At 48.6% G+C, this 20,514-nt stretch overlaps 1 protein-coding gene across 2 annotated transcripts; it reads right to left on the reverse strand.

Annotated features, from left to right (window-relative positions):
* Positions 1-377: 377 nt before the first annotated feature.
* Positions 378-18,283, reverse strand: EFCAB12 (EF-hand calcium binding domain 12). Of its 2 annotated transcripts, XM_029049948.2 has the most exons (10): positions 17,889-18,283; positions 13,283-13,306; positions 12,073-12,536; positions 11,423-11,599; positions 8,671-8,830; positions 7,991-8,160; positions 5,753-5,966; positions 4,341-4,506; positions 3,105-3,152; positions 378-799 (listed from the first exon to the last, which is right to left on the reverse strand). In XM_029049948.2, exons 1-10 carry the CDS (start codon positions 18,214-18,216, stop codon positions 541-543), a joined length of 2,010 nt encoding a protein of 669 aa, XP_028905781.1. In that variant the 5' UTR covers positions 18,217-18,283; the 3' UTR covers positions 378-540. The 2 variants fall into 2 exon arrangements, with proteins under 2 accessions (XP_028905781.1, XP_028905782.1); XM_029049949.2 differs by lacking the exon at positions 13,283-13,306.
* Between the last annotated feature and the right edge of the window lie 2,231 nt (positions 18,284-20,514).

The following is a 20,514-nucleotide window of genomic DNA, read 5'->3' on the forward strand; positions in this document are numbered from 1 at the left end:
GCTCTAGACTGTAAGTTCACTGTGGGCAGGGAATGTGTCTGTTACGCTGTACTCTCCCAACCACTTAGAGAAGCAGCGTGGCTTGGTGGAAAGAGCCCAGGCTTGGGAGTCAGAGGTCATGGGTTCTAATGCCGGCTCCGCCGCTTGCCAGCTGTGTGACTTTGGGCAAGTCATTTCATTTCTCTGTGCCTCAGTTACCTCATCTGTAAAATGGGGATTAAAACTGTGAGCCCCACATGGGACAAACTGATCACCTTGTATCCCCCCCAGCGCTTAGGACAGTGCTTTGCACATAGTAAGCGCTTAACAAATACCAACACTATTATCATCATTACAGTGCTCTGCACGCAATAAAGCGTTCAATAACTACGATCGACTGGCTTTGTTGCGATTTTATTGTTCTATGCCCCAAGTTTCTTCAGACCAAGACATGATTCTCCAGGTTTTGAGACCTCGGCTGCAAGCCTGGGGAAATCACAGCGTCTTGGTATCATGCTTGCTGAAGCACGGCGAGGATGGGATTTCCCACCCCAGCTCTCTCTAAATGAGATAGGTCTTCTTGGGGTTATAGTTGCCGTAGGTCATGTATCCTTGATAGTTGATGGGCCACCTGTCTATCGGCTGGTAGGCGGCAGGATAGACGGGTGGGGTCTGGTGGATCCAACTGAAGAGGGGATTTTCCCGCTCTCGCCCCTGCGTTGGTAGGTAGAGCCGGAGCTTGTCCAGGAGGTGACCGGGCCAGAAGAAGTTGGGATGGGTTGCATTGTCTTCTGAGGTGTAGCTCTCCTCTTTCAACTGACTGGACGATTCAATTAAACGAGACGTGTGTTTGATATGGTACGGCCTAGCGTTCACAGCTCACCTCGGCCCTGGGCATGTATGCTAGATGTGCTGCTCTCTTCAGAGATGCAGCTAATAGCGCAGAAGTGCCCAGGACAGGACTCAAAAAAGATCCTGCAGAATCAGGGATACTAGCTCCCCCCTCGCTGCCTCCTGATGGGCCTTTTTAGCACACCCGGAGTTGGAAGGGTGATTAGATGGGAGGGTTCGGGAAGGCCTACCGTGAGCCCCCCGTGGGACGGGGACTGTGTCCAACCTGACTAGCTTGTATCCAGCGCTTAGAACGTTGCTCGACACACAGCAAGTGCTTAACGAACACCTTCATTATTATCTTCGACTGAGGAGGGCAGTGAGGCTCCTCCCAGATCTGGTTCTTGAATGCTTGGGAGAGCTAAGGGCCCTGCCCCCTCACACTGGCCGCTGCGGTGGGGGGTCCCCTCGTCGTCCACCCAGGCGGAGGGCAGGTGGACGACCTCAGGTGCTGCTAAGGAAAAGACCCCAAACCGTCAGTGATCTATGGGGCCAGGAGGGGGCTTCCAGAGCTGCTAAGAAAGCCCTCGGCTTCCTTCAGCATTAATAAAGGATGGAGCTTTTTCTGTTTGACTTCCTCCATCGAATGTAAGCCTCTTGAAAGCAGGGACTGGATCCAAACTGTTGCTCTGCAACTTCCCCAACACCTATAACAGTAGCGCTACGCTACAGTGGCTATTCAACCAGTGGTGACGATGAAAAGAACCGATAACCCCAACTCTCAAATAATAATAATAAGGATGATGGTATTTGTTAAGTGCTTACTGTGTGTGAAGCGCTGTTCTACACATTGGGGTAGAAAGGTCATCAGGTTGTCCCACAAGGGGCTCAGAGTCTTAATCCCCATTTTACAGATGAGGTCACTGAGGCCCAAAGAAGTCAAGTGACTTGCCCAAAGTCATGCAGCTGATAAGTGGCAGAGCCGGGATTGCTCTCCAAGGCTCAGGCATTGCCCATGCAGTTCCTTCCCAATTCCTTTTTTCTTTTTCTTTTTTTTTTTTGTGACTATTTGCTAAGCGCTTACTGTGTGCCAGGCACCATACGAAGTGCTGGGGTAGACGCAAGCTAATCAGGTGGCACACGGTCCCCGTCTCACACGGAGCTCACGTTCTTCATCCCCATTTTATAGATGAAGTAACTGAGGCTGAGAGAAGCGAAGCGACTTGCCCGAGGTCACACGGCAGACAAGTGGCAGAGTCGGGATTAGGACCCCGGTCCATCTGACTCCCAGCCCCGTGCTCTATCCACTCCACTAGGTCACGCTGCTTCTCCTTGTTGGGGCAGAAGTCCCAGGACTCACTACTGTCGCCGGCCTGGGAGTCAGAAGGACCTGGGTCCTAGACTGCAAGCTCGTTGCGGGCAGGGAACGCGTCTGCTTATTGTTGTACCGTCTTCTCCCCAGTGCTTACTACAGTACTCTGCATAAGGTAAGTGCTCGATAAGTACGGTTGAGTGCATGAATGAATAACCCTGGCTCTGCCCCTTGTCTGCTGTGTGACCCTGGGCCAACCACTCCGCTTCTCTGGGCCTCAGTCACCTCATCTATAAAATGGGGATGAAGACTGTGAGCCCCATGTGGGACAGGGACTGGGTCCAACCTGATTTGCTTAGTACAGTGCCTGGCACATAGTAAGCGCTTATCAGATACCACAGTTATTACTACATTATTATTATCTCTCCATTCTCTGTGGTCAGTGGTGGGCAGCAGGGATAACTGAAATCCACAGATAACCCCAAAACAAGAGATTTCACCAATAGTTGCCACCCCTTCCCCACCAAATTTGTGACCCGAGCTGCTGCAAACAAAGAGCTACATGGGTTATTGGAGCTTTCCCCCCTCCTTCCTGCCCCCGCTGTCACCTGAGTCAGAGGGCTAAGGACCAGTGAGATGCTCCCTCCCCGACCCCACCACAGAGGAATGGCAAGTGGCACAACTGAGGACCTCTCCTACTCTGAGGAGACTTTACGGTCACTGTGGGCAGGGGACGTGCATGTTTATGGTTATACTGTACTCTCCCAAGCGCTTAGGACAGTGCTCTGCACACAGTAAGGGCTCAACAGAGCCGATAGAATGAATGAGGAATGAAGAGGCGAATGGACTGCCGGCTGGTCGGCTGCCTCAGGGGAGGGGAGAGGCCTGGACGCTGAAGAGGGGATTCTAGTCCTCCTCCAAGACCCCAGCCCCCGTGGTCTCGGCCTCCGTTCCCCGCAGGGTTTAGGGAACTCCTCCGGACCTGATCGGAACATCAACCTCTTCGAAGTTACTCCAGTCGAAGCTGTCCCTAGAATTAGAGAAAGACCCTTTGTTAAGAGGGAGGGAAGACACCCAGACGTGGGCCTTGGTTAACAAGAAGGCTGGGGGGCGGGGGCTGTATCAAGCAGAAGACAGAAGCAATCCTTCCTCTTAATGGGCGGGCTGTTTCCGACTCCAGCCCAGCCTCCCGAGCCTCCGAGGACCGGTCTTTAAGCGCGCCGAGCTTAGTGATAGGAAGGCCACTCCGGGACCACCATCACGGGCCCATGACCTCTGAAATAGCAGGCCTATGTTTGGCCGGGATGGGGAACAGTGAGCCACTGAGTCAGGAGGGTACGGGAATAAATGAGAGCCTGGCATAAGCCACACCATCTTATTGGTTGGGAGACTTGCAGGCCAAGCAGGTCCGGGGGGTTTAAGGAGAGACGAACCAAACTTTAGGGTTAGCAAACCCCGGGGCCGTTGAGAGGCCGTCCCACTGCTTACCGATCTCTGGAATCGCTTACCCTCTCCTGCCTTGATTACCGTATCGGCCTCCTTGCTGACCTCCCTCCCTCCTGTCTCTCCCCACTGCAGTCCCTACTTCACTCTGCTGCCCGGGTCATTTTTTCTACAAAAACATTTGGGCCAGGTTTTCTCAACTCCTCAAGAAACTCCAGTGGTTGCCCATCCACCTCCGCATCCAACAAAAACTCTTTACCACTGGCTTTAAAACACTCAATCACCTTGCCCACAACTACCTCACCTCGCTATTCTCCTACCACAACCCAGCCCGCACATTTCGCTCCTCTAACGCTAACCTTCTTGCTGTACTTTGATCTGTCTGGCCTCCGACCTCTCGCCCACATCCCGCCTCTGGCCTGTGGAACGCCCTCCCTCCTCATATCTGACAGCCTTCCCTGGCTAAGCCCGCCTTTCCTCTTCTCCCGCTCCTTCTGCATCGCCCTGACTTGCTCGCTTGATTCATCCCCACCTCCCAGCCCCACAACACTAATGTACGTATCCGTCATTTCTTTATTTATATTAACATCCGTCTCCCCCTCTAGACTGTAAGCTCGCTGTTGGCCGGGAATGTCTGTTGTTATATTGTACTCTCCGAGGCGTTCGGTACAGTGCTCCGCACACAGTAAGCACTCGATAAATATGACTGGCCGAGTGGAATGAAGCCACTGGCAATGTGAGGTGGAGAAAATATGGGATTGAAAGCAGAACTCACTGAAAGAACATTTCCTCCGGTGACTCCGGGATTTCCGCCTCTTCTTCCTTCTCCAAGACTGGGCTTGGACGTATCGTCCAGAGATCACTGAAACTCTCCCAGGGCTGTCGGATCTTGCGCATGAATCCTTTCTCCTCGATGATTTTGTCTCCAGGGTAGAGCAGAGCTGTCGACAACAAGGTCAACACAGGCGATTAGCCCAGCGCCCCTTCTCCTACCCCCAAATCTGGGTTCTAGGGACTTTAAAGACTGTATGTGGTGTCGGAGTGTGTGTGGGGGGTTGATCAGAATCTCGGCGACAAAGGATAAAACAGGGCACTTCCAGGACCCGCTTGGAGTCTGTCAGAGATCGGCCGGCCTCCTGTCTCTGGGTTCTGGATTATGTGTGTGTGTGGATGTGTGTGTGTCTCCAGTTTGGATTCCATCCCTTCATTTCACCCGAACTGTCCTCTCAAAGGTCACCAACGATCTTTTTCTCGACAAATCCAACGGGCCCTACCCCATCCTAATCTGCCTCGATCTCTCAGCTGCCTTCGACGCTGCGGACACCAGGCTCGCAGTCTTTCCACAAGGCCACACCGCTTCACTAAAGAAGGAAGAGGAGGCTAGGAGAATATAGTTTGTCAAAAATCCCTTTGTTGAACCCATTTCTTAATTAGTCAGTAGTATCTCCTGAACTCCTACTGTGTGCAGAACCCTGCGTTTAGCACTTTGGAGAGTACCAAAGCGGGGGAAGCAGTACGGCCTAGTTGAAAGAGCACAGGCTTGGGAGTCAGAGGACCTGAGTTCTAATCCCGGCTCTGCCACATGTCCGCTGTGTGACCTTGGGCAAATCACTTAATTTTTCTGTGCCTCGGTTACCTCTTCTGGAAAATGGGGATTAAGACCGTGAGCCCCATGTAGGACGAGGGACCGTATCCAACCCAATTTGCTTCTACCCACCCCAGTGCTTAGTATAGTGCCTGGCACATAGTCAGCGCTTAACAAATACCAATCTTATTATTATTGCCAAAGAGGTAAAAGGCCTACTCAAGGAATTTACAATCTAGCAGAATCATATGGTTCAGAGAAGCAGTGTGGCGCAGTGGAAAGAGCACGGGCTTTGGAGTCAGGGCTCATGAGTTCGAATCCCAGCTCTGCCACTTGTCAGCTGTGTGACTGTGGGCAAGTCACTTAACTTCTCTGTGCCTCAGTTCCCTCATCTGTAAAATGGGGATTAAGACTGTGAGCCCCACGGGGGACAACCTGATTCCCCTGTGTCTACCCCAGTGCTTAGAACAGTGCTCTGCACATAGTAAGCGCTTAACAAATACCAACATTATTATTATTATTATTATATGGTTCTCTGGAATCACGTGATTAACCGGGTTAGAAAGCCTGCTTCCTCCCAGCTGATTTTTGCTTTACCTTACCTTTACTTAAGACCGTCTCTGTCAGTGAGATGTTATACTTCCTGCAGCGGGTCACGCTTTGCAGGTAGGTCAGGAAGCACTTCTGCCGATAGACGTTTGTCCACTCCCCCATCTCTTCCCGGAGCGTGGACGGGATGCAGTTGTCATCAAATATCTTGATCCTGCTACGCACCAGGCGGCATCTTTCAGCATATAATAGGGGATTGACCTTTCTCTGCGAAACAGAAAGAAAGAGGAAACTAACCCTAGATTTTCCCCCTAGACAGAAGTGATTATTAGCTCTTATTATTAGTGGGATGGGGACGGTGTCCAACCTGGTTATCTTGTATCTACCCCAGAGCTTAGTACGGTGCTTGGCACACCGTAAGTGCTTACCAAATACCACAATTTTCATCATCATTATTAGTAGTAGTAGTTCATTAAACTTCTCCTGTGGTCCTGAAGTTTTCTCCAGTTTAGCCAGTCCATACCGACCAGTTAGCAAAAGACATAATAATGCTCACTGTGACCGTTGGCCTTCCAGCCATTGTTATTTGCTCTCGTTATGAGGGAAAGTGGAAACTTACAAGCTGTTTCTGACCCTCGCTTCTGTCTCAAAGACAAAGAGCAGAAGCTAGCAGCATAGACCTTCTCAGCCACAGAAGCTGGCGGAACAAGCATGGGCCTGGGAGTCAGAGGACCTGGTTCTGATCCTAGCCCTGTTACTTGTCTGCTATGTGACCTTGGGTGAGTCACTTCACCTCTCTGTGTCTCATCTGTAAAATGGCGATTAGATCCTACTCCCTCCTTATCAGACTATCTTGTATCTACCCCAGTGCTTAGTAAGTACAGTGCTTGGCCCATAGTAGGTGCTTAAAATATACCATTATTATTATTTTTATGCCCTTACCCAAACATGTGTGCATGCGCGCGCGCACACACACACACACACACACACACACACACACACCCCCAAGCATGGCAGAGTGGATAGAGCACAGGCCTGGGAGTCAGAAGGTTGTGACCCAGCTCTGCCACTTGTCTGCTTTGTGACCTTGGGCAAGTAAACTCCTTCTCTGGGCCTCAGTTACCTCATCTGCAAAATGGGGATTGAGACTGTGAGACAGGGACTGTGTCTAATCCGATTTGCTTGTACCCACCCCAGCGCTTAGTACAGCATCTGGCACAGAGTGAGCACTTAACAAATGCCATTATTATTATTATTATTTATTGAGTGCTTAGGCTAGGTAACAGATAGAACAGTTGATCCAGGCAGAGATCTGGGTACCAGACCTCCTCCCTCTCCACCTCTGCCATGGATTTCTTACGGCTCCCTTGCTTTGTCTCCCCAAACCTCCCTAAACCTCATTTCGTCTCACTAAACCTCATTCATCCGTTCATTTAAACAGTAGTTATTGAGGATTTACCCAACGCAGAGCTCTACAGTAGGTGCTTGGGCGGGTACAACAAAAGCAAGCTATGACAGGAAGACACAAACTATACAGTGGCAACAGAAGGGAAAAACAGAGAAGGAGCTGGAACCAGCCAAAGAACAGGAAAAAATAACTAAAGAAATGAAACACATAAATTGATAACACACATAAATTCTCAGGATGGCTGATAGGATAACATGACCTGGGAAATGCCTCCAGAGGAAAGAGGGTTTGAGGGCAGGCTGTGAAGTTAGGGAGGGCTTAGGTCTGCCAGATAAAAAGATGGAAGGAGTTCCAAGCAGGAGAAACAGCTTGAGGAATGGGTCAGAGGCGGGAGTGTCGAGAGCAAGAAGCAGAGCTTGGGAGGAGTGAAGAGTGCAAGCAGAGGCGTAGCAGGAAAAGAGAGCAAAAGGGTAAGGAGAGAGCTGGTGGAGCCTCTCGAAGCCGCTCTCCAAAGCAGGAAATACACCAGTGGACCAGAGACAGCTCCGTGGCCTTCAAAGAGCCTGAACCTCCCGGTGGGTGGGTCCAGGCTAATGGAGCCATCAAAGTGCTCGCTGAAGGGAACTCTGGGAAAGAGAAAATGCTACCGAAGAAAATGCTAATTCTCCAATCCAGGAAAACACTCACGCAGCAGAGGGCAAGAAGAGACAGGATGCAGTCCGGAAGAAGTGTGTGTGTGGGCGGCGGGGGCGGGGGGGGAGGTACAGCTCAGAGGCAGATTTGGGATTGGAGACAGAGAGAGGGATTGGGCAGCTAGTCTTTGGCTGGCAGGGGAAAGAGGGAAGGCCGTTTAACCATTCCGTTTCACACTCCTAAAAGGCACCTTAGCTTTTCTCCTCCTCTCTCGGTACAGCCTCCCAACCTCTTCCATATCCTCGTATGTCAGAGGCATGCGCTCGGTTTCTATGGGGAAGGAAGGCACTTCCAAGTACATCAGCTTTCGAGGTAGCTTTCTAGAAGGTTTCTTCTTGACTGGTGAAATATATCTGTACCCTGCAGGTGTGAGGGGAGAGAGAGCACATTTCAGTATCCCTGGTGAGACATGTCAGCTAGAAAGGAAGGAGACAGAAGTAAGAGAGAAAAGCAAGAGCTTATTAGCATGATGTCAGCATCCAATTAGACATCCCTTCCCAAACGACCCATTTCCGGAGAAGAACCTAATTCCTCCCCCTCACTCCCCTTCATCCCGGTCTCCATCAAGGTCAACCGGCTGGGTTTAGTGGTTTCATCGATGCAAGCATCCTGTGGGAGAGTGTCCACCCCTACGTTGGGGCAACAGGTCCATTCATTCAATCATATTTATTGAGCACTTACTGTGTGCAGAGCACTGTCCTAAACGCTTGGGAGAGGGCAATACCAAATTAACAGACACATTCCCTGACCACAGCGAGCTGACAGTCCAGAGGTCCAGCTCACCTCTGCTCATTTGGGAAAGCTTTTCTATGGGGATTTCAGTTGCAGGGTGGGAATTGGGGTCCCAGCATCCCATTCCTGGGTACTTACTTCTCCGGTTTTCCAGGAGAGCACTGCGGAGCTGAAAGGAACTGAGCCAGTCTCTGAACGATATCTCCATGTTGGCAGTGTTGATCTCCGTTCGCCGGTTCAGGGAGCTCAGGTAAATCACCAGATCTTCCAAGTCCTTGTCAGTCACAGGGGCGTGGATCTGACAACGGAACAGAAGTGCTGGATCTCAGCCCCAGAAGTGTCTTTGTGAGACGCCCCCTTCGCCCCCCACACAAGCCCCCCAAATAATAATTAATAAAAATAACTGTGGTTATTCATTAAGCGCTCACTATGTGACAGTCCAGGCAAACCCTTCCCATTCCCCTCTTTGGGGGCGAATCTGCGTCCCTTCCCAACCTTTAGAACGCTGGGAAAGGTTGGGGCCGTTTTTCACACAACACCACTTGCCCGGATTGATGAAGGGAAGAAGGGCGGAAAGGTCTCAACCTTTGCAATTTTAACCATTCAACGGTTCCTTTTTTAATGTGTTTTTCCCTGTTCTGGTTCATTTTCATTACTGACCTTTTCCTGCGCTTCCGTCCTCTCCTCCTTCAATCAATGGTATTTATTGAGTGCTTACTATGCGCGGAGCATTGTACTAAGCAGTTGAGATACCACAGAATTAGCAGACATGTCCTCTGCTCATTAGGGACACTCCCCCTCCCCATGCCCCTTGCGGGTCAGGGACAGTGTCTGAATTAACATCCAAGTAATCTTAGTTACCTCACCTGTAAAATGGGGATTAAGAGTGTGAGCCTCATGTGGGACAGGGATTGTGTTCAACCTGATTAACCTGTATCTACCTCAGTGCTTAGAACAGTGCTTAGCACATAGTAAGTGCTTTTATTATTATTCTCATTAATATTCCCAGCATGTGGTAAGTACTTCATAAATGTTGTTGACTAGTGGAATGTAACACAAAAACATCAAGGGGAGCAAAGGGAGTTTGAGGCCTTGGAGTTTGTGGGATCATTATAGAGACAGCCTTGGCCGAAATTCAGTCTCCAGAAGCGTGGCTTAGTGGAAAGGGTACAGGTTTGGGAGTCAGAGGACATGGGTTCTAATCCCGCCTCCACCACTTGTCTGCTGTGTGACCTTGGGCAAGCCACTTAACTTCTATGTGCCTCAGTTCCCTCATCTGTAAAATGGGGATTAAGACCGTGAGCCCCACTTGGGACAACCTGATGACCTTGTATCTATCCCAGTGCTTAGAACAGTGCTTGGCACATAGTAAGGCTTCAGAAATCCCATAATTATTATCATTATAGCTTTAGATGAAAAAAACTCTTAATTCCTCCTCTCTCCCACCTTATATTCTTAGATACTTTTCCCTATATAATCCTCTCTAATGCTCAGTACAGTGCTCCACACATACTATTACTACTGTCTCACCAGAACCCCACTTTTGCCTCCTCTTTGCTTAGGTCATTATTCTTGTCACTGACCAGTGGTTCCAGCAGGGGAATTATATTGGCATCCTGCACAGACCCCAGAACATGGGGTTTTACTGAATCCCAGAGCTTGAAGACCAGACCTCGCTGAAATTCAGCTGGGCCCATTAGGGACCCAACCTCAAAAAGAGCAGCATTTACACATGCGATCCAGGGCATGCGTGCCGCTGTCCCTAAAGCCTGCCGAGGCTTGTAATCCCAGTGATCGCATTGGAGGAAAGGCTTAAGGAACTGGGGGAAGTCTCCCCTTCTTCAGGAAGCCTCCACTGACTCCACCGTGTCTAAACATGCAACTCACAGGACAACCCCCTGATTCACCAGCTCACCAAGTGCCCTGACTCCTTGGCTCTTACAGAACGTGCTTTCTCTCTTTCTTTCCCAGTACTTATCAAATCCGACAATTACTCTCCCCCGCACTTCGAAGCCTCACTGAAGGCACATCTCCTCCAAGAGGCCTTTCCTAAGCCCCCCTTTGTCTTCTCCCACTCCTCCCTTCTGCGTCCTCCTGACTTGCTCCCTTCATTCATCCCCCGCCTCAGCCCTACGGCACTTATGTACGTGCATGTACAATTATGTAATTTATTTATGTATATTAATGTCCGTCTCCCCTCTCTACTGTAAGCTCGTTGTGGGCAGGGGATGTGTCTGGTTATTGTTATAACTGTACTCTCCCAGGCGCTTAGTACATTCTCAGCCCACAGGAAGTGCTCAATAAATACGATTGAATGAATGAATGAATGAATTCAATGTTCTCTATGTATGGGTGTCCAGGTCAGTGGTATCTGCCCTAGACTGCTCCAAGGGGTATCTTGGTATCTGGTATCTGCTCCAAGGGGGCCAGAAAAACAAAAGCAAAACTCTTCTAAAGTGGAACAGGGAAATGGTGAGTTCTTGTTTGTTCGTTCGTTCATTCAATAGTATTTACTGAACAATGTACACAGCACTGTACTAAGCACTTGGGAGAGTGTAACGTAGCAATAAATAGAAACAATTCCTGCCTACAATGAGGTTACAGTCTAGAGGGGGAGACAGACATTAATAGAAATAAATCAATTACAGATATGTATATATGTGCTGTAAGGCTGGGAGGGGGGATGAATAAATGGCTAAGTAGAAGGAAGTAGGAGAAGAGGAAAGGAGGGCTCAGGCAGGGAAGGCCTCCTGGAGGAGATGTGCCTTCGTCATTTACATGGGGTCTTGACTCTAGTGTCACTGAAGTTAGCCTGTCCGTTATTCCTTATTTCAGAGCTCTAGGAACCAATTTGGGATTCACAGCTCCCATCCTCCACAACTCTACCTACCTCCTTCAATTCTGTGATAAATTCTCTCCTGGAGATCTTCCATCTGGCGCCTCCCCCCTTGGTGAATACTTCAGCCAGCGTGGTGTTGTGCTTGTATAAGTAAGCATGAAGCCGAGAAAGAACTTCGGGTTCTGGTAGTTTCAGCTTGGGAATAACCCTGCGTTTGCGTGGGAGTTTCTTTGGGTAAAAGAGAGAGAGAGATCAGAAAAGGAAGCATTGAGAACTAGGTTTCCTGGAACAAGAACCAAGGGAGCTCACATGGGGCAAGCGGCCTTGTGATGGAAGCAGTTAGAAAAACACCCAATAAGGGATAATTGGGCGGCCAGGGCTGACCTAGGGTTGGGTAGGGTCCGGTCAACTAACCTGGCCCAGGGGCTTTGTTCGTCCAGGGTTCTAAAAAGTGGAAGTTCCCTCCTCCCTGGACTGATCCACTGGTGCTTCAGACAAAGCACTGGTCCCACCTTCCCACTAGTGCCTCCCAGCGCCTCCCAGTGCTCAGCGGCTTCCCCCGAACGGGCCTATCCTAGGGAGCCTCGGAGGGTGACATCGTGACAAAACCTGGGCAGTTAATATGAGTCCACAGCGAACAGTTGGCCATCAGCCCTGGGGCCCAGCCACCCAAAGGAATGGTAGCCACCCCGGGTACTTACTCGGGTAGCTGCGGCCGCTGCCAGCTCGGCCTCTCTGCGGCATTGAATCCTCTTCGCCACTTTTGCCTCCAACCGAGAGGAGGTTGGCTTTGTGCACACCCACTTCTCTAAATCCAAAGAGAAATCAAGTTCTTTCTGGATCTTCTGCCTTTGGGAGAGCCAGTTGTGCAAATCGTCATCCCTCTCTCTTTCCACGGTTCTCTGGGAATGAGTAGAGTAACTCTTGAGTTCAGGGAGCACCACCCGGTTGTCTGCCTCCAAGTCCCCAGAGATCTTCACCATGGTAGGTGCAACTATGACGCGGCGTCTGGAGAGCTTCTGGTTATCACTGTTCCAGGGCGTTGGACTGCAACTCTGGCGCCTGAACTGCTTGAAGCAATGTCTGGTCCTCAACTCTGGGTTAAACTGAGGGGGTTTGGCCTGAACATCTTCACATGAGTCATCAGAGCTCAGGGTAGGAGAACCTTTGGGGAAGACAGCATTGGGTTAAAATGTTACAACGAAAATTATTTGTCTGGGGGCGGGGGGTACCTCCAGAACATGAGAGAACGAATGAACTCCCTTACGCGTTAGGCACAGTACAGAATTTAAAGAGAGAAGACGTGTGCCTTGTCTTTCAGAGAGGGCTTTCCAAGGTGACAAACTACAGTGTCCATCATTTCATTTTTCTTTGAAGTGTCTTTCCCTTTCCCAGACTTGGAGACCTAAGGGAGAAGAGGGAAGGGAAACAGGATTTAAATCAGGGTCGGGATCTGACAAGAAGAGAAGTAATCTGGTGTATGTAGCTTGACCTCCGAGAGGTCAAATGAATGATAATCTTCAGGCCGACACAGATGGGAAATACATGTTGCATTAAGGCCCATCTATAAACAGCCTCGCTTAGTGGCCCATGACTTTAATGGGGCTGCTAGTGGACAGTCTGGATGCTTTTCATCCAAAAGCATCATCATTGAACTGTGTAAAGTAACGTTAAACTGAATCAAAGGCCTTGGGTAGGCTTCAATTTCCCAGACTTACCCTGGAAATGTACTGGATATGAATGAAGAGGAGCTTAGATGGGCCAATTAATATAAACGGGCCTGGTGGTGGATCAGGTGGTGGATGGTCAACTATGCTTGATGAAGCAGATATGCCCGATTCTCCTCTATCTCAAGAGTTGCGTTTTTGAAAAACTTCATATTTAAGCAAAACTTGGGCTGCAGTTACTCACCTCCTGAAGACGCTGCAGCAGTTTCTTCAATCGCACAGCACAGCGACAAAATACATAGAGAGAGCCCAGTGTAAGAATAAGTTCTACCTTCATGACAGCGCTAAAATCTGCCGCTTCTTCTCCACCCAAACTGCTACCACATTAATACAAGCACTTATCCTCTCCCAACTTGATTTCTGTATCAGCCTCCTTGCTGACTTCCCTGCCTCCTGTCTCTCCCCACCCCCGTCCATACTCCACTCTGCTGCCTGGATCATTTTTCTTCAAAAACATTCAGGATATTCCTCCCCACTCTTCAGAAAACTCCAGTGGTTGACCCTCCACCTCTATATCGAACAAAAACTCCTCACCATTGGCTTTAGAGCACTCTCTCACCTTGCCCCTTCCTACCTCACCTCGCTTGTCTCCTACTACGCCCCAGCCCGCACACTTCACTCCTCTAATGCCAACCTTCTCACTGGGCCTCGACCTTGCCTATCTCGCCGCTGACCCCTCGCCCACCTCCTGACTCTGGCCTTGAACACTCTCCCTCCTCAAATCCGACAGATAGTTACTCTCCCCTCCTTTGAAGCCTTAATGAAGGCGCATCTCCTCCAAGAAGCTTTCCCTGACTAAGCCCTCCTCTCCTCTTTTTATTCACCTTCTCTTCATTCATCTTCCCGCCCAGCCCCACAGCACATACGTGTATATTTCTCGTCTGCAAAATGCGTCCGGTCTCATAAGCGGGCCTAGAAGTGCTTAATAAATGCCATAATTATTATCGTATTTTTCTTTTTACAAATCAGAACCTCTCTCCAATAGCACACACTGGCCTGCCCCTTGCTCTTTCCCTGGCAATAGCAAAAATTTCAGAGTGAATATCATCATATCAATCATTGCTAAAACATATGGTCCTATGGTGGCTGATACTAGCCCCATGAGATTTCCTTTCACAATGTATGCCCAAGCATTCGGTGGATCTGTTTCCAAATCACTACCTGTGGTATTTGGGCAGTGGCCGAAAAAAAGTAAAAAAAATTGCCCACACCAGGACTGTCCTCCTTCATATCTATTGGCACATTCTCCAGTGTGTTCCTTGATGATATAGATGTAGCTGAATGATGTTGAATTTTTGTTTTCTTCAGCTCCTTGATTTTATTCATTCATTCATTCATTCATTCAATAGGTATTTATTGAGCGCTTACTATGTGCAGAGCACTGTACTAAGCGCTTGGAATGTACAAATCGGTAACAGATAGAGACAGTCCCTGCCCTTTGATGGGCTTACAGTCTAATCGGGGGAGACAGACAGACAAGAACAATGGCAATAAATAGAATCAAGGGGAAGAACATCTCATTAAAACAATAGCAAATAAATAGAATCAAGGTGATGTACATCGCATTAACAAAATAAATAGGGTAATGAAGATATATACAGTTATGATCTCATATGTAGATTGTGAGCCCTATGTGGGACAGGGAATATATGCAACCTGATTTTCGAGTATCTACCCGGTGCTCAGTACAGTTCTTGGCACATAGTATGTGCTTAACAGATGCCACAATCATTATCATTGTTGTTATTATTATTATTGCCTTCTTATTTGCATCATGATCTCTTTGCCTCCTCTCATTTTATTTTCCATAATGTTCAGTGCAGTTGGAGTTTAATAAATGAGAAAAAGAAATTGAACAGAAAATGCTTGTGGTTTGGTTCGCTATAAGCATATCTGGGTTGAAAAGTATTGGTTATGAGCGTCCTTTTTCTTTTATTTTGGTTAACCAGAGGCAATCTCCTCCCTTTCTTATTTCTTGTAGGCACACACACACACACACGCACGCACGCACGCACGCTCGCTCGCTCGCTCACTCATTATCCTTCTGGACTAATGGAAAAAGTACGGTCTAGGTGTCAAGAGACCTGGGTTCCGATCTCGGCTCCGCCACTTGCCTCCTTTGTGACCTGGGGCAAGTCACTTAACTTCTCTGTGCCTCACTTTCCCCATCTGTAAAATGAGGACAAAGGACCTGTTCTCCCTTCCTTTTAGACCATGAGACCTAGGTGGAAAAGAGACTGCGTCTGATCTACTCCAGCGCTTAGCACAGTGCTTGGCACACGGTAAGCACTTAACAAATACCGCAATTACTATTGTTATTATTATTCGTACTCAAAGAAGATGCCACTGACGGTGAAATTCATCTATGAACACCTGTGTGAATGCTAAGGCCAATGCGGTTCCCATTATCCCGAGGGCATTGTGTGCACAAAAAAAGCTGTCCTTTATTTTGTTGTCATAGGTCCTTGGGGGTAGGAATGTGTCTGTTGTTGTACTCTCCCAAGTGCTTGGTACAGTGCTTTGCACGCAATAAGCGCTCAATTAATACGATCGAATGAATGAATGATTGAGAAACATTTCAAGAAGTAATCTAGAATGAGTGCCAGGGAAAATAGTGAGAGGTAAATGACAAGATTGCTTAGTTTTGGACATTGTTATTTTCGATTCAACTGATTGAGTAGTTTTTTTAATATTCTTATAACAAAATCCTGCTGTAATTTAGTATGATCTCTTTTTCTGATTATTTTTAATAGCTTGTTCAATTCACTTATTTATGTGGGATTTCTTAGTGACTTAAACTGTAGTTATTTAGCAGGGAACCTAGTCACTATTGTAAGAGGTTACGGGACTAATACGAATCAGTAATTTTTGGCCCGCTGACAGCACAAAAATGAAACTTCTGAAAATTCTCACAATCTGGAGTTACACTTCTAATGAAAAGTGCTCTGATCATAAAGGCACCTCAATGGTCTCGTGTTACCATTTACCTTTCCTGCCTTTGTTCCTTGGGCACTCAATGGAAACGGTTTTGCAACAGCGTTAAACAGATGTAGTTACTGGTAAAAGCCCACTGAAAAATCCAATTATAACTCACTCAAAAATACCCATGGCACCCCATAACAATCTCTTGGTACCATAATCCTCATTTTCTGTGGTCTACCACACACACCAAGCAACAATTTTGCCCACGAAAATACATGCCACTGATCATCTGGTGGTGTGAGATGTAAAAATTCCCTGGTGAATTAATCTTTCATCATTTGATATTAGTTTAAATATGCATACTTCACATTTTTGGAGTGATGATTCAGTATATTTTAACATTTGGGACTATGCAAGTTTTAAATTACCATCCCCGTCAGATTAGCCCCCTCCTACCTCACCTGGCTACTCTCCTAATACAACCCAGGCCACACACTTTGCTCCTCTAGCGCTAACCTTCTCACTGTGCCTCGATCTGGCCTATCTCACTGCCGACCCCTCGCCCACGTCCTGCCTCTGGCCTGGAGTGCCCTCCCTCCTCAAATCAATCAGACAATTACTCTCCCCCTACTTCAAAGCCTTATCAAAGGCACATCTGTGTCCCCTGGACTTCCCTCTTCTCCCACTCCCATCTGTGTCCCCTGGACTTCCTCCCTTTATTCATCGCTGCCCCCCCCCCAGCCCCGCAGCACTTATGTACACATCTGTAATTTATTGATCTATATTAATGTCTGTCGTCCCCCCCTCCCCCCCCCAGAATGTAAGCTCATTGTGGGCAGGGACTGTGTCTGTTTATTGCTGTAGTCCTCTCTCAAGCGCTTAATACAGTGCTCTGCACATGGTAAGCGCTCAATAAATATGATCGAATGAATCTGTAATGGACTTCTTTATTTACTTTAATATCTGTCTCCCCCTCTAGACTGTGAGCTCGCTGTGGGCAGGGAATGTCTGTTCGTTACGGTATCGTACTCTCTGGAGCGCTCGGTACAATGCTTTGCACACAGTAAGCGCTCAATAAATACGGTCAAATGAATGAACAATAAACAGACACATTCCCTGCCCACAATGAGCTTACAGCCTCAAGTCCAAAGCTGACCCTTCGGAAGAATACTGAGACCTTGGCTATCGCTTCTCCCCAGTAGACGCGAACAACTTCTCCACTGTGTTGCTGGCCTGGGGCCTAGCCATCAACCCAAGGGCCCGAAGGGTCAGCGATCCAGCATCAAGGAGCAGAAGTCACAAATGGCAGTGGCAACATCATAGCCTAAAGGAATGTGCCGGCATCTATCTGTCCCAGGAAGATTACACTCCTTCGCCAGTTAATCAATCAATCAATCAATCAATCGACCATATTTACTGTGAGCATTTACCGATCCCTCTCCCTTCTGCCTCGCCTGTGCAGTTGGATCCCTGCCCTTTGAGCATTTGGTATTCACCCCATGGCCTTTTATTCGTTCGCTCATTCAATTGTATTTATTGAGCGCTTACTGTGTGCGGAGCACCGTACTAGGCGCTTGGAAAGTACAGTTCGGCGACAGAGACGATCCCTACCCAACAACGGGCTCGCAGTCTAGCATTTGCGTACGCATCCAGTAATTCATTTCTTTATATTAATGTCTGTCTCCCTCCTCCCCCGCCCCCAGAATGTAAACTCCCTGGGGGCCAGGACCGTGCCCACCAACTCTGCTGCATGTACTCTCCCAAGCTCTTAGAGCGGTGCTCTGCACAACAGTGCTCTGCACATAGTAAGCGCTCAATAAATACTCTTGTATGAATGAATGAATGAACAGTGAGCGCTCGATAAATACCACTGATTGATCCATCGATGGAGTCTTGGTTTCTGGAACAGATTGGATTTCGGAAACTCTCCTTCGGGGCTGGGCTGGGACCACTTTCTCTAGTGGGCGCCTCTAAGCGCAGAAGCACAGTGCTCAGCGTAAAGTCCTCGTTCAGGAAACGCCTTCGAATCGATGGGTCCGAGCGGTTGGGGAATTTGAGCGGAGTTGCTTTGGGATTAACGAGCAAGAGGGGGGATTGATCTCCCTTCCCAGATCCCTTTACCGGGCGCCGGCAACTCGTCCATCGAACGGAATGGTCAGCCGACCTCAGTGTGCAACGGTTTGTATAATTCGGCATCGGGAAGGAGGAAGAGAAGGGGGTCGTTGGACAGATCTTTCCGTTGGCTCTGGAGTGGAGGGCGCGTTATTTGGTTACCATGACGACGGCCCCTTCAGCTGCTCACAATGCTGCTGAGAACGAACCGCGCCCACTACGTCGATGACCTTCGCCTTCTAACTGGAGCTAGAGGTTTTGGGGAAAAAGAAAGGAAGGACGGATGGGAGGAAGTGCGGGTTAGGGGGCAAACGAGGTGTGGCTGAAAAGGGATCACAGCCGGAGCGCTCAGGAGACTCAACGAATGCCGTCGTCATGATTATTAATCGGAGTCTTTATTAAGTGCTGATGACGTGCCAAACACCGCACTAAGCACTGGGGTGGATGAGACCATCAGGTCAGGCAGGGCCCCAGTTCCACGTGGTGCTCATACAGATGGAGAGACTGAGGCAAAGGGAAAGGTGAGTCACTCGGCTGAGGTCGCCCACCCGGATGGGCTCGAGAGTCAGGGAAGCCGGGCTCTAATCCCAGCTCTACCGCTTGTCTGCTGCACGGCCTTGGGCAAGTCACTTCATTTCTCTGTGCCTCAGTTTCCTCAACTGTAAAACGCAGATTCAATACTCGTTCTCGCTCCGACTTGAACCGTGAGCTCCACGTGGGACAGGGACTGACCTGATCAACTTGTATCTGCCCCAGGGTTTAGAGAAGCAGTGTGACCTCGCGGGTGGAGCAACGGGCCTGAGAGTCGGAAGGACCTGGGTTCTAATTCCACCTCCGCCACTCGTCTGCTGTGCTGTGTGACTCTGTGCAAGGTACTTCACTTCTCAGTGCCTGTTACCTCATCTGTAAAATGGGCATTAAGACTGTGAGCTTCTCTGCTATTACCCAGCTGCCTTTGATAGGGTGCAAAAAACCTTGACTTTCACCAAAGATACTCAAACCTCCACCCAACAGAGCCCAACAGGAGCTAGTGAACCCACCCCACCCAGAGCTGGGTGGGGGTGAGATGAGAGGCAGCATTGCCTGGTGGATACAACTCAGGCCTGGGAGTCAGAAGGACACGAGTTCTAAAATCCCAGCCCCGCCACTTGTCTGCCGTGTGACCTCGGGCAAGTTAGTTAACTTCTCTGTGCCTCGGTTACCTCATCTGGAAAATGGGGATTAAGCCTATGAGCCCCATGTGGGACATGGACTGTGTCCAACCTGATTACTTTGTATCTGTCCCAGGGCTTAGAACAGTGCTTGGCACATAGTAAGAACTTAAATACCATAATTATTATTATTACACTGCTTGGCAAATAGTAAGTGCTTAACAAATACCCCACTTAATTATAAGCCTGTTTAGCATTTCCCAGATCAATTAAAAATTGCCCAGTGAAAAGATACACTTTAAAAAAAAAATTAGAACTTTTCAGGCACACAACTTCAGACGTGTGGACAGTTGTGATTATGTTCACATCAGCAAAAGTTTAAGAGATCATGGGAGTTTTTCCTCATAGGATTTATGTTAATGCACACTGAAACCTAAGTAGCTATCCTTCAGGAGGTAGGCAGACTTTTTCCTTTTAATATATTTTTTGTGCCTTCTTTCCCCCATTCATACACTACCCACTTTTATCCCACTATCATACACCTAGCAATTTCCAAACCCTGGGTTTTCAATGAAGCCCTCAATGATTAGAACATCTAACATGAGTGCCTCAGACTGTAAACTTACTGTGGGCGGGGAATGTATCTGCTATATTGCTATATTGTACTCTCCCAAGTGCTTAGTACAGTGCTCCGCACACAGTAAGTGCTCAGTAAATACGACTGACTTTACAACAATCATATTTATTGAGCCCTGAGTGCGAAGCACTGAACTAAGCGCTTGGGAGAGTATACTGTAACAGTGTGTACACACTCCCTGCCCCCGTTAAGCTCACAGTCTAGAGAGGGAGACAGCCATCAAGAATATGAGGGCTTAGTCAGGGAAGGCTTCTTGGAGGAGCTCTGCCTTCGATAAGGCTTGAATGTAAAGAGAGTGATTGTCGGATACGAAGAGGGAGGGCCTACCGGGCCAGAGGCAGGACATGAGTGAGAGATCGGAGATGAAAGAGTCGAGATCAAGGTATAGTGAGTAGGTTGGCATTAGAGGAGAGAAGGATGTGGGCTGGGTTGTTAATAGGAGAGCAGGGAGGTAATGTAGGAGGGGGCGAGGTGATTGAGTGTTTTAAAGTTGATGGTAAGGCCCTTCTGTTTGATGCAGAGGTGGATGGGCAACCACTGGAGGTTCTTGAGGGGGCAGGAAACACAACGTTTTTGTAGAAAAATGATCTGGGC

Source organism: Ornithorhynchus anatinus, chromosome X1 (assembly GCF_004115215.2).
Source record: "Ornithorhynchus anatinus isolate Pmale09 chromosome X1, mOrnAna1.pri.v4, whole genome shotgun sequence".
Taxonomy (NCBI): domain Eukaryota; kingdom Metazoa; phylum Chordata; class Mammalia; order Monotremata; family Ornithorhynchidae; genus Ornithorhynchus; species Ornithorhynchus anatinus.

Excerpts from the sequence above, each read along its gene's own strand:
- EFCAB12 (XM_029049948.2), bottom strand. The coding sequence starts at position 18,216 with ATGCCGAATTATACAAACCGTTGCACACTGAGGTCGGCTGACCATTCC. Across the intron at positions 11,600-12,072 it reads CAGCGGCCGCAGCTACCCGA|AAACTCCCACGCAAACGCAG; the intron begins GTAAGTACCCGG and ends TTTTACCCAAAG. Across the intron at positions 8,161-8,670 it reads TCTCCTGGAAAACCGGAGAA|GGTACAGATATATTTCACCA; the intron begins GTAAGTACCCAG and ends TCACACCTGCAG.